Source organism: Prionailurus bengalensis, chromosome D2, assembly GCF_016509475.1.
Source record: "Prionailurus bengalensis isolate Pbe53 chromosome D2, Fcat_Pben_1.1_paternal_pri, whole genome shotgun sequence".
NCBI classification, from domain to species: domain Eukaryota; kingdom Metazoa; phylum Chordata; class Mammalia; order Carnivora; family Felidae; genus Prionailurus; species Prionailurus bengalensis.
This window is the reverse complement of record NC_057351.1, coordinates 28,419,879-28,433,556: the sequence shown is the minus strand read 5'-3', so window position 1 is coordinate 28,433,556 and position 13,678 is coordinate 28,419,879. Positions and strand designations below refer to the sequence as shown.

Here is a 13,678-nt window from a genome sequence, read left to right as displayed (position 1 = left end):
GTGCATATTGTTGTGTTAATCCTCAAAGCAGTTTTCTAGGTGTGCAGGATGGTTTAGTGTTGATCTGGCTGTATTTCAGGGATGGGAGACACACAAAAAAACTTTCATGCTGTTCCGCCATCTTGGCCCCAGGAGTTTCTTATATATTTGGGATATTAACCCCTTATCAGATATATGGTTTGCTAATATTTTCTCCCAATTCCATAGGTTGCCTTTTCATTTTGTTAATTCTTTGCTTTTCAAAAGATTTTTTGTTTGATACAGTCCCCCTTGTCAATTTTTGCCTGTGCTTTTGGTGTCATATTCAAGAAATCATTGCCCAGTTTAATGTCTGCAAGCTTTTTGCCTAAGTTTTCCTTTATGAATTTTATTGCTTCAGATTTTACATTTAAGTCTTTAATCCATTTTGAGTTGATTTTCATGTATGTGTGAGAAAAGGGTCCAATTTAATTCTTTTGCATGTGGATATTGCATGTGTTGGATTTCCCAGTACCATTTATTTTATTATATTTATTTATTAAAATTTTTAAAAATATTTGTTTATTTTTGAGGGGGGGGGCAGAGAGAGAGGGAGACACAGAATCTGAAGCAGGCTCTAGGCCCTGAGCTGTCAGCACAGAGCCTGAGATGGGGCTTGAACTCATGAACCATGAGATCATGACCTGAGCCGAAGTCAGATGCTCAAATGACTGAGCCACCCAGGTGCCTCTCCCAGTACCATTTATTAAAGAGGCTATCTTTTCCCCATTATGTATTCTTGGCATCTTTATTGAAGATCAATTGACCACAAATGTATGGGCTTATTTTTGAGCCCTCTATTCTGTTTGATTGGTCTATAAGTCTCTTTTTATGCCTTACCACACTGTTTTAGATTACTATAGCTTTGTAGTATGTTTTGAATTCAGGGAGTGTGATACTTTCAGCTTTGTTCTTGTTCAAAATTGCTTTGGCTCTTTGGGGTTCAAAATTTAAAATTTTGATTTTCTGACTTATCATTTTTTTTCTTTAATTACTTTGGTAGCATATAATACATTGCCTAACCCAAACTCTCATAGTTTTCTCTAAGAGTTCTACAGTTTTGGCTCTGGGATAGGTCTGTGATAGGTCTGTGATTCACTTTGAGTTAACGTTTGTGTAGGATATGAGATAGATATTCAGTTGCTGCTTCTCTCTCTCTCTCTTTCTCTTTCTGAATGTGGATATCCAATTTTCCTAGCACCATTTGTTGAAAATATTACTACCTTCCCACTGAATTTTCTTTGCACCTTACATAAATGTAAGGGTTTATCTCTGGGATATCAGTTCTATTGATTACTATAGTTTTTTACTAAGTTTTGAAATTGAGAAGTGTGATTACTCCAATTTTGCTCCTTTTTCCCCCCTGAGATTGTTTTGGAAGTTCAAGGTTGTGAATTTTCTTTCAGTTGTGTGTTGCCATGGAGGAGGGTAGGGTTTATGGCAAGATTGTGTCTCAGCCTCTCCTATCTGTTTCATTGTGCAGTTTTTCTTGCTCTTCTAATATGTTGTAGTCACTCTTCTAGTTTCTGGATTTCTTTCAGAGGGAGTTATCAATATGTAGGTGTAGATTTGAGGATCCATGGGAAAACATAAGATCAGGATCCTACTCTGTTACCATCTTGAATTGGAACTCTGAGAACAACCCATAGACTCTTAAAATTCATTTTTTATGATTTATAAAATAATAGTGAAGTCTTTAGGAATTGTTCAATATGATGATTATTATGTATATGCATTATTTTTCAGTGGGTGCTATGGAATTCTATTTTAATATGTTATTTAGGAATACTTCTGAAGATGATTACATTTAAAACCACTCATAAAATGGTTCCTACCCATGACACAAAAACAGACACTCAGATCACTGGAACAGAATAGAGAACCCATAAATGGACCCACAAACATATGGCCAATTAATCTTTGGCAGAGCAGGAAAGAATATCCAATGGAATAAAGACAGGCTCTTCAGCAAGTGCTGGGAAAACTGGACGGCAACATGAAGAAGAATGAACCTGGACCACTTTCTTACACCGTACACAAAAATAAACTCAAAATGGATGAAAGACCTAAATGTAAGACAGGAAGCCATCAAAATCCTTGAGGAGAAAGCAGGCAAAAACCTCTTTGATCTTGGCCGCAGCAACTTCTTACTCAACATGTCTCCAGAGGCAAGGGAAACAAAAGCAAAAATGAACTATTGGGACCTCATCAAAATAAAAAGCTTCTGCACAGCGAAGGAAACAATCAGCAAAACTAAAAGGAAACCAACAGAATGGGAGAAAATATTTGCAAGTGATGTATCAGATAGAGGGTTAGTATCTGAAATCTATAAAGAACTTATCAAACTCAACACCCCAAAAAAAAATAATCCAGTGAAGAAACGGGCAAAAGACATGAATAGATACTTCCCAAATATGACATCCAGATGGCCAACCAACACATGAAAAAATGCTCCACATCACTCATCATCAGGGAAATACAAATCAAAACCACAATGAGATACCACCTCACACCTGTCAGAATGGCTAACATTAACAACTCAGGCAAGAACAGATGTTGGCGAGGATGTGGAGAAAGAGGATCTCTTTTGCACTGCTGGTGGCAATGCAGACTGGTGCAGCCACTCTGGAAAACAGTATGGAGATTCCTCAAAAAGTTAAAAATAGAACTACCCTATGAGCCAGCAATTGCACTACTAGGTATTTATCCAAGGGATACAGGTATACTGTTACGAAGGGGCACATGCACCCCAATGTTTATAGCAGCACTATCAACAATAGCCAAAGTATGGAAAGAGCCTAAATGTCCATCAACTGATGAATGGATAAAGAAATTGTGGTTTATATACACAATGGAATGCTACCTGGCAATGAGAGGGAATGAAATATGGCCTTTAGTAGCAACGTGGATGGAACTGGAGAGTGTTATGCTAGGTGAAATAAGTCATACAGAGAAAGACAGATACCATATGTTTTCACTCTTATGTGGATCCTGAGAAACTTAACAGAAGACCATAGTGGGGGGGCAAGGAAAAAAAAAAGGTTGGAGAGGGAGGAAGCCAAAATATGAGACTCTTAAAAACTGAGAACAAACTGAGGGTTGATGGGGGGTGGTAGGGAGGGGAGGGTGGGTGATGGGTATTGAGGAGGGCACCTGTTGGGATGAGCACTGGGTGTTGTATGGAAACTAATTTGACAATAAATTTCATATTGAAAAAAAAAGAAGATGTGGTACATATGTACAATGGAGTATTACTCGGCAATCAAAAAGAATGAAATCGTGCCATTTGCAACTATGTGGATGGAATTAGAGGTTATTATGCTTAGCGAAATTAGTCAGAGAAAGACAAATATACTATGACTTCACTCATTTGAGGACTTTAAGACACAGAACAGATGAACATGAGGGAAGGGAAGCAAAAATATTATAAAAACAGGGAGGGGGACAAAACATAAGAGACTCTTAAATATAGAGAACAAACAGGGTTACTGGAGGAGTTGTGGGAGGGGGAATGGGCTAAATGGTTAAGAGGCTTAAGGAGTCTACTCCTGAAACCATTGTTGCACTCTATGCTATCTAATTCGGATGTAAATTAAAAAAAAAAAAACCAAAAAAAAGGTTCCTACTCAGGGATACCTGACAGAGACCATATTTTAGTTATGATTGTATACTTCAGAGTACTTTGCTTATGGTATAGCTGAATGCATATTTGTTGCATAAATGAATGAGCTCATTGTAAGGGTTGGATATCATTTCTTAGAAAAAAATGACAGTATTGTCACTCCCAATTTCAAAGCATGGTAATGAGATTCTTTTAGCAGATGTGAGGAAATCAAGGATGTAAATTATTGCTAATTCAGCATAATATAATAGAAGCTAAGCTTACTCATACTTAGCAAATGAAATATTGGAAAAAATAGTGGATAATTTAGTCTGATATACTAGTTGTAAGATTTAGTTTTTCCCCTCAAAAGAATTAAATTGACATCGGAATAATATTAAAGAAAAAAAATTTAAAGCCTTTTAATGTTTATTCTTGAGAGAAAGAGACAGAGCATGAGTTGGGGTGGGACGGGGGGAGAGAGAGAGAGAGGGAGACAGAATCTGAAGCAGGCTCTAGGCCCTGAGCTGTCAGCACAGAGCCTGACATGGGGCTCAAACCCATGAACTGTGAGATCATGACTTGAGCTAAAGTTGGACGCTTAACCGACTGAGCCACCCAGGTGCCCCTAAATAAATGTGTATTAGTGCCAGATTAGTCAATAGGGTGTTTGGAGATAAATGCAATAGATAGCAATTGTGGGCAGCAATTGTGGTTCAAAGTTTGACCATTTAATTAAGTTATAAATCCATACTATTATCTTTTTTTATTGTTCATTGTAATATATGGATAGCTATGTTTTCTTGTCATTTTGTTTTATTATTAATAGCTTTAAATACATTATACTCCTAATAGTTGGAGATAATGTAGGAATTACAATGTTAGGTTTAATACTTAGATACTTTATATATATTGTTATCTTAAAATTATGGCCAAATTTAAATATGACATGAAATTATTTTGTCACTTTTTACCACTGCCTGGGTGGCTCAGTCAGTTAAGCATCTGACTCTTGGTTTTGGCTCAGGTCATGATCTCATGGTTTATGAGAACAAGTCCTGTGTCAGGCTCCATGCTAACAGTGTGGAGCCTGCTTGGGATTCTCTCCCTCTCTCTCTGACCCTCCTCATTCATGTTCTTGCTCTTCTCTCTCAAAATAAATAAATAAACTTAAAAAAAACCTATTTGAAACTATTTTTGTCAACTTTTAAAAGTACTTCATCATTCTTTCAAAACTTTGAAGTGTCATCAGCTAGCCCTATTTTAAAAGCTCCCTTTATATTGAAGTTTATTATTATATTTTATTTTTATGTGGACTAATGTATTTTTACATATTAATGTATAGTTAAAGTTTGCCCAAGTAAGATTGAAATTAATTTCCAGTGTTTTACAGTGCTGCACAATATTTGCTTTAAGATATGTTTTTTTTTATTATTGGAAGTGAAAAGTTCATTTATTTTTGTATACATAGACACACCTCTTAAATATTTTATTTTATCTTAACAGATGTAATGTAAACATTAGCTAATTTCTTGATGTTGGGCCAACTCCCATTTCTAGTACAAGGCTGTTAATTGAATCTCATACAATTCTTTTTGCCTAAATCACACCCATACTATATTGACTAAGATTTCTAGTTTTGGTGTCTTTAAAAAATTTTTTTTTTATTTTAAGTTTTTTAATTTTATTTTTGAGAGAGAGAGAGAGAGTGTGAGAAAGCATGAGTGGGGGAGGGGCAGAGAGAGAGGGAGACACAGAATCCGGAGCAGGCTCCAGGCTTTGTGCTGTCAGCACAGAGCCTGATGCAGGGCTTGAACCCACAAACCGTGAGTTCATGACCTGAGCTGAAGTCAGACGCTTAACCAACTGAGCCACCCAGGTGCCCCTGTAGTTTTGGTGTCTTAATGGAAGAGAACTTAATGACACTTGAGAAGCTGCCAACCTGCAGCATCCTTCTTGATATTTTATAATTTTCTCCCTTACTTTCCCCAACTTTTTTTCTTCCAGACTCAATTTGACAGTTTTTGCAACTAATTTTTATTGAGTGTCTCCTAGCATTCAAATTAATTTTCAAAGAAATAACAGGTCTTTTTTGTATTATCATTTGATAAGTTTATATATTTCTTAAAATTTCATAATTATAATTACAACTGACATCAAAAGGTTGCAGAACAAACTGACAGTCTTTTTTTTTTTTCCCTGACAGGCTCTTGGTACATACTTCAATTAGTGGGAACAGAAGGGCTGCAGTATACTTGAAATAATCCTTTGGTATTGAGCAGGAAGGAGGGATCATTAATATGTTTCTGAGAGGGAATAAAAAGAATTGATTAATCTAGAGAGATGGTTAAGAGGAGGTCTCTTAAGAATTTCTACTATATCCCACTTGTGATGTTTGGAGACGTTTCCATCAGTTTTATGGAAGTGAACCCCACCAAATTTTATATTTTATAAACATTCATAATTTTATAGAATTAGCCCTATCAAAGCATTCTCCAGCTCATTTTGATTATTCTCAATGGTGCAGGACTCAGTGCCAGGTTGCCTATGCCCTTCTACTTTAGTTAACTCATGATGCTGTCCTCCTGTTATCTTTACCCGGCCACAGCTATTCTCTGATGATTAATGCCTTAAAGGTAGAAATTCTGCTTTCTCTGAATTGTTTTGTTAGGGGATACTGGGGCACTGCTCATTCTAGGGCTAATTATTCCCCACTATGTCTCTATCCAATATCCAATAAATCATGAAGTTTTCCATTCTGGTGGTGGGAACAAGCACTATTTCCAGTGCTGTGTGTCAAGTACTATTACCTTAAATCTTTTCAGATGGCTTTTTGTTTTTTTAACCTTAGGTAGTTTCTTCCCCATGTCTGTGTTGATCAGTAGCTGAATACTCAAGGGGGAGTTTCTGCACATCTTTAGAGTTCTCTCCCTGTGTATCACTCTTCTTTCTCATTCTCTGTTCTGTGTACGTTAGCTGCCACAATCTCTCTGGATGCTTAGTTCTGTCTCTTTAGCTCAGAGAGTTTTCCAGGCTCTGTATTAATTTTCCCTTCCTGTCTGTGGCCTGGAAAGTCTCTCAAAGCAATAAGCAAGTGCTAGCAAAGATCTCATGTTGCTTGGTTCCCATTTCTCAAAGATTGCTGTCCTTTATTGCCTGATGTCCATTGCCTTCGCAACCATTTTTTCACATATTTTGTCCATTTTCAGGTGGGAAAAAAATCTAGTTTTGTTACTTTGCTTTGGCTGGAACCAAATTACGACTTGTGATAAGAATTTACTGAGAGTTTGGAGATAATGAAAGGGAAGTAAAACACAGCCAGTATTTTACAATGACAACCATATACAGCTGCATTTGAGTCTATAGGTCTTGCTGATGTACCTGTAGGTGCTGCTGATATTCTTGTAGCTTTCAAGCCTGAGTCCACACAGCAGTGGCTCATTCTTTGGCTCTTAATTCTGCCATTATAAGGTTTTCTTTTAACATAGAAAACATTTTGCTCCTTACATTTAAAGTTGTCTCAAACATTGTAAATAAGGTCTTTGCTTTTTTTTTTTTTTTTTTTAACGTCTGTGTAAGTTTAGGGCCTAATTGAAGTCATCCTCCTCTTGTCTCCCCCCACCCCACCCAAATCAGTCTGCTCCAAAGTTAAATTCAAGCTTCTACCTTTTAGGTGTTTCAAAATTCAAATGGCTTTTTCTCAATTAAAAACAAATAAAAGCAAACCCCTAGTGCCCAGTCTCAGCCTCAGAACTCCATTATAGTGGAGTATGTTATTATATATTGAATCAATTAATATGCATTAGTGCATGTCACATGGTATCAAATATTCAAACACACAGAAGAGTGGCCAGAGGCATACACTAGAAATCTTAATTGAATAATAAACATAATGTTAATTATAAAAGTTAGAGGAAATTCGATCTTTAGTATTTGCTCCTTTTCATTTTGGTTGTTCTCCTTTCTCTTCTGGATGTTTTACTTATGCAGTGTTTTTTTTTTGTTTGTTTGTTTGTTTGATTCTGATTTTAAAGCTTATAGTCAATATAATCATTTTACAATGACTTTTAGAAAGTGGAGTTGTACTTTTGAATGAGGCAAAGGAACTTGCTATTTAAAAGAACCATGCAAGTATCCTATAAAGTGAAGAATATTTTGTAATGTGTCTATTTAGCCAAAAATCTTTCTTTTTTTTTTTTTTTACTTCTGGAGTTTATATGGTCACATAAATTTTTTACACATCAGATTTTTGTATATTCAGAAGTTTTTCCATATTACACTTATATATGTACAAAATCTCTTTATATGTAGATATCTTTGTAGAGTATATACTTCAGTACATTATTCAAGCAGGAATTTCATAACTGATTTTCTTGAAGATTAAAAAGAGCATATTTTATAGGAAAGGAACAAAATGAATCTAACAGAAAACTTTCTGAACCTAGTTCTTGTGGTATTTTCGGGAGCTTCAGTAAATTGCTCTGATGTATGGAATGGGATTTCTTGAAGGAAAGGTATAGTTTTTTATTTGTATGTATATCAAAAGTGAAATTTCCTATTTATTAAATTTCAAATTAAAAGCATTAAAAGAAATATTGGAAATGATATTTCAAAAGAATAGACTTCTCATGTGTAGACTCTATAACACATGGATGCTAATATTGTAGATAGAAAGGAATTTGTTGTGCTTTTTTTTCTATTTGGAAAATAGCCATTTTTTTTCCCTGACAGAAGACAATTAGGCAGCGAACTGACTAGATTATATAAACCAGCTATCTTTGATAATAAATAGTTGGAACATGTTGCTCCTACCTTGAACATTTCTCAGTGTGTCCTCTGACACCTCAGGCAGAGGTACGTCCTTCTCTGTGCCTTTTACTACTTTGTACAGGTCTCTGCTTGAGCCCTGCTTAGATTGTATGACAGTGTTTGTTGGCTCTCATTTGTGAAATTATTAGGCTCAAAACTGCGTTGTATTAATCTCTGTATCTTGGATGCCTAGGATGGAGCTGTGTTATATAAGGAACAACATATGTTTGTTAAAAGAAAAGTTGAATAATGTTCATTCACATATTCATTCAACAACACACATTCAATGTGTCAGATATATTCATCAGAGTAGGCACTGTTCTAACTTGGGAATACTGTGGTGACCAGGACCAGTGCAGCTCTTATTCTCACTAGTCTTTTTCTTTTTTTTCCTTTTTCAAGTTTTTATTAAATTCCAGTTAGTTAACATGTAATATAATATTAGTTTCAGGTGTAGAATTTAGTGATTTATCACTTACATACAACACCTGGTGTTCATCACAAGTGCCCTCATTAATACCTATCACCTATTTAACCTATCCCTTCCCCACCTACCTCCCCTCCCCTGTAACCCTTAATTAGTTCTGTATACTTAAGAATCTATTTCCTGGTTTGCGTCTCTTTTCCCCCTCCATATTCATCTGTTTTGTTTCTTAAATTTCATATATGAGTGAAATCATACTGTATTTGTCTTTGACTGACTTATTTTGCTTAGCATAATACTCTCTAGCTCTATCCACTTGTTGCAAATGGCCAGATTTCATTCTTTTTTATGGCTGAGTAATATTTCATTATATCTATATCTATGTCTATGTCTATATCTATATCTATATTTATATATCTATATATCATATCTATATCTATATCTATATCTATATCTATATCTATATCTATATCTATATCTATATCTATATCTATATCTATCTATATCATCTATATCTATATCTATATCTATATCATCTATATCTATCTATATCATCTATATCTATATTATCTATCTATGTCTGTATATCTATCACATCACATCTTTATCCATTAATCAGTTGATGGACATGTGGGCTTTTTCCATAATTTGGTTATTGTTGATAATACTGCTACAAACATTGGGGTGCATGTGTTCCTTTGAATTAATATTTTTGTATCCTTTAGGTAAAACCTACTAGTGCAATTGCTGGATCATAGGGTATTTCTATTTTTAACTTATTGAGGAACATCCACACTGATGTTCAGTGGATGTGTCAGTTTGTTTTCCCACCAACAGTGTAAGAGCATTCCCGCTTTTTCACATCCTTGCCAACACCTGTTGTTACTTATGTTGTTAATTTTAGGCATTCTGACTGGTGTGACTCTCACTAGTCTTTTGATTTAGAGTTAAGGACAGGCTTTGATTTAAGTTATTACGGTAAATGATGATGGATAGTTATGATAGGAAGCATAGAATCTTACTGTGAGACCTGCCTTACTGTGGGACTCCCTTGGTAAGGGGGCATTGGAGGCTTCACAGAGGAAGTGATGCTTAAGTTGGGAGAAGTATGAGGTGAAGCTGAAAAGAGCGTTGCAGGAGAGGGAGGGTGGTAAGTCCAGTAATAGGAAATTTACTTGTTGCATCTTTGTTCATGTACTTCAGGAGTGCCTTTTTTTCCCAATAGTGCTACTTGGTTTTCTCTTCATATTACCTTAATGGAGACAGAGACTGTAATTGATCTTTAATGTTTAAATGATATTTTCCTGAGTATGACTCTTCAACCAGTTGTTCAACATCCCAACATTTTTAGTCAACAACACATAATTCTATTTTGATGTGTATTTAGTTTTAGTAAAGTCAAAGACCATATTGTATAAAGACTATCATAACTTTCCAATTCAGAATCATGACAAGAAAAAAATCTTTTATGTGGGAATTAACCTGCTCTCTGAATTTCTGAGGTCACTTTAATTTTCAGTCTCCTCGCAGAAATTCTAACTTGCAGAGAAACACATAAAAATCACCATTTCCTGGTCTTAAAAATTTACCAACTCTACTAGAAATTTCCTGAGAAAATAACAGCTAATATTTGTTGAGTGCTTTCCATGTTCAGATACTGTGCTAAATATATGTTATGAATTATATCTCATTTAGCCATCTCAGAAACACTGTGAAATAAGTAATATTTTTATGCCTTTCCATTACATGAGGACACTGAAAGTATTTAAGCATCCAAGGTCTCAGAGCTAGAAGAGGCAGATAAGAATTTGATCTCAGAGGTGTCTGACTTAATAGTCTGAATTCCTAACTTGGTATTGCTAAGAGAGCTAACATGTTTATATTAACATGTTGAGACAGTCTCAGACCCTCTTCATAGGTTCTGTCCATTATAAGGAACACTATTCTTTGTTATATTTAATAAAAATACTCAATTTCATTTTCATTATGATGACTTTCACAAATAAATGACTAAAATATTCATGGAGTAGGTAAGACACTCCCTTTAATATGTTATTGGTGAGATAGCTGTATTTTGGAAAATTTTTTGACAATATGTATCAAACCTTAAAATTCATTTGCCTCTTGACTCAGCAATTCCACTTTTGAGAATTTATCCTCCAGCTAAGTTTGCTCATGCATGCAAAACTATGTGTCATTCTTTGCAGTACAGTTTGAAATAGGAAAAAGTTGGAAATTATTTATGTGTTTAATGGAGGTCTCGTAAAATAAGTTATAGTATATCAGTAAAATGTAACTTTATTCAAGTATTAAAAAGAATGACAAAAGCCAATCAACTCTTTAGTAAGCTCAAAGCACTGTTCTTATTTAATTTTTATAAAAATTGTAGGTATTATTATTATTAACTCCATTTGCAAGGGAAAAAATAAGGCATAAAGAAGTTAAGTGACTTGTCTGAGGTAGTAGGACAGATGCTGAAGCAGAACAGCTTTAGAGCCCACATGGTAAGTTACCGTTCATTCTTTAATGTCTCCTGGTCAATTATATCCCAGCATGAAAAGAAAATAAATTGGTAAGTGAAAAAACAAATTGTAGAAAATGTTTATAGTATGAAAATATTTGTGAAAAGTATTTATATCTTCTGTGTGTTCCATTTAAAATATAAAATGCCTCTGTTTTCTTAGGACAGAAAATATTTTATATATTCATATATATGAATGTGTGAATATATTCATAAAAATACATACATTTAAACATACATATACATTTATACATATAAATAAATATTTATACATATGCACACACATAAAACATGTATTCATGGAAAAGTTTCTGGATGGATATACAAGAACTCCATGAGTATTTTTGGGTGATTTATATGGAGACTTTCTAAAAATTGTTTTCACTTTATACTCTTCAGTATAGTGAATTATTTAAAAGTAATGAGCATGTAGTGATTTCATAATAAAAACAAGTTTAAATTGAAAAACTTAAAACATAGTGGATGTGGTAAGCAATTATGTTAGTGGAGAGGGGTAAAGAGGAATCTTTTCATTTCATACCCTTCTGAACTGTGAACTTTTAAAAATGAATGAGTACACATTGCTTTTATCATAAAACGTATTTTCAGCGAAAAAAACCTTAAAAATTGTAGGCATATTTCTCTAACAATTATGTACTATGAAGTATAATTTGACAATTTAGGAGATAGGTTATTATATTGACAGTTTAGGATAAATCTGCCTATGTTAAACTTTTATCTCAGAGAATTACTGTCTCAAACATTGCTACTGTCTCAAACATTGTCTCAAACAGCTCTAACATTGAGCTGGAAAGTAGTTTAATGAAGATTTACCTTATTTTTATAAGCCAGATTGTTTCCAGTTGAAGTCTTAGTAATGAAACCTTTCACAGCAAATGAGATTCAGCAAATGCAGAAGTTGACAGCGGTGTTACTAGATGTTGCTAGTCAATTGAGCACAATTCTCTTGCAGGAAAATGGTATCATGCTTCTTAAACTCCAGAGCATTTATCAAAGAGAAATGTCGATTTTAAACTCCATTGTTTATTAAGAGACAGTGTTCTAGTGTCAACTGACACTATTTTAATATTATGCTTAGTCATAGAATGTACTTAGAATTAGGATGATAAATACTTAAACAGGTATAGCTGAAACTTAAAGTATATTATTTTGGGTTGTGTTTTTCAGGTGAAGCTCTGAAAGTATCAGCTGAGAGATTTGCAGATGACCCCTGTTATCTCCCAAAAAGGGAGGCTGTGGTTCAGGCTGCCCGTGCCTTGTTGGCTGCAGTTACCAGACTCCTTATCCTCGCAGACATGATTGATGTCATGTGTCTCTTACAGCACGTGTCAGCTGTAAGTAAAAGATGGCCAGTTTACCTTGGCATTGTTCTCATTTCTAATTACTTTTTCCGAACCTGGCATCAATCCTAGTGCATCCCAGCCTTGCCTTCATTTCTTATAGTCATCCAACAGAAGCTGACTGGATTGAATTGTGCAAGTCATGTATACCTCAAAAGAACAAAGTCAGAAGTTAGTCTTTTTGTTGTAGTTTCTTTTTCAACATGTTTAAAATTGAAAAATTTTTAAAGTTTTAACTTAAATTCTAGGTACTTAACATATAGTGTAATATTAATTTCAGGTGTATGATTTAGTGATTCAACACTTACATACAATACCTGGTCTCTTCACAAGTGCACTCCTTAATCCCCATCACCTATTTTACCCATCCACCCACCCCACCCTGATCCACCTTCCCTCTGGTGACCATCAATTTGTTCTCTATAGTTAGGAGTCTGTTTCTTGGTTTGCCTCTCTCTTTTTTCCCTTATGATCATTTGTTTTGTTTCTTAAATTCCACATACGAATGAAATCATATGGTATTTGTCTTTCACTGACTTATTTCACTTAGCATAAATACTCTGTAGCTCCATCCACATCATTGCAAATGGCAAAATTTCATTCTTGTCTTTGGCTGAATAATATTCCATTGTATATGTATACCACATCTTTATCCATTCTTCAGTAAGTGGGCATTTGGCCGTTTCCATAATTTGGCTATTGTTGATAATGCTATAAACATTGGGTTGCATGTATCCATTCGAATTAGTATTTTTTGTAAACTTTGGGTAAATACCTATTATTGCAATTGCTGGATTATAGGGTAGTTCTATTTTTAACTTTTTGGGGAACCTCCATACTGTTTTCCAGGGTGGCTGTACCAGTTTGTATTCCTACCAGCAGCGTAAGAGGGTTTCCCTTTCTCCGCATCCTTGCCAACACCTGTTGTTTCTTGTGTTGTTGAT

The 13,678-nt window shown here is 34.8% G+C and overlaps 1 protein-coding gene across 2 annotated transcripts in view; it reads left to right on the top strand.

Annotated features, from left to right (window-relative positions):
• The window catches only part of CTNNA3 (catenin alpha 3), a 1,753,506-nt gene that overhangs the window by 118,021 nt on the left and 1,621,807 nt on the right, over positions 1-13,678 (top strand). For both annotated transcript variants that reach the window (XM_043596448.1, XM_043596447.1), the window contains exon 4: positions 12,562-12,728. In XM_043596448.1, coding sequence (XP_043452383.1) covers positions 12,562-12,728 — 167 coding nt within the window. The remainder of the gene's footprint in view (positions 1-12,561; positions 12,729-13,678) is intronic.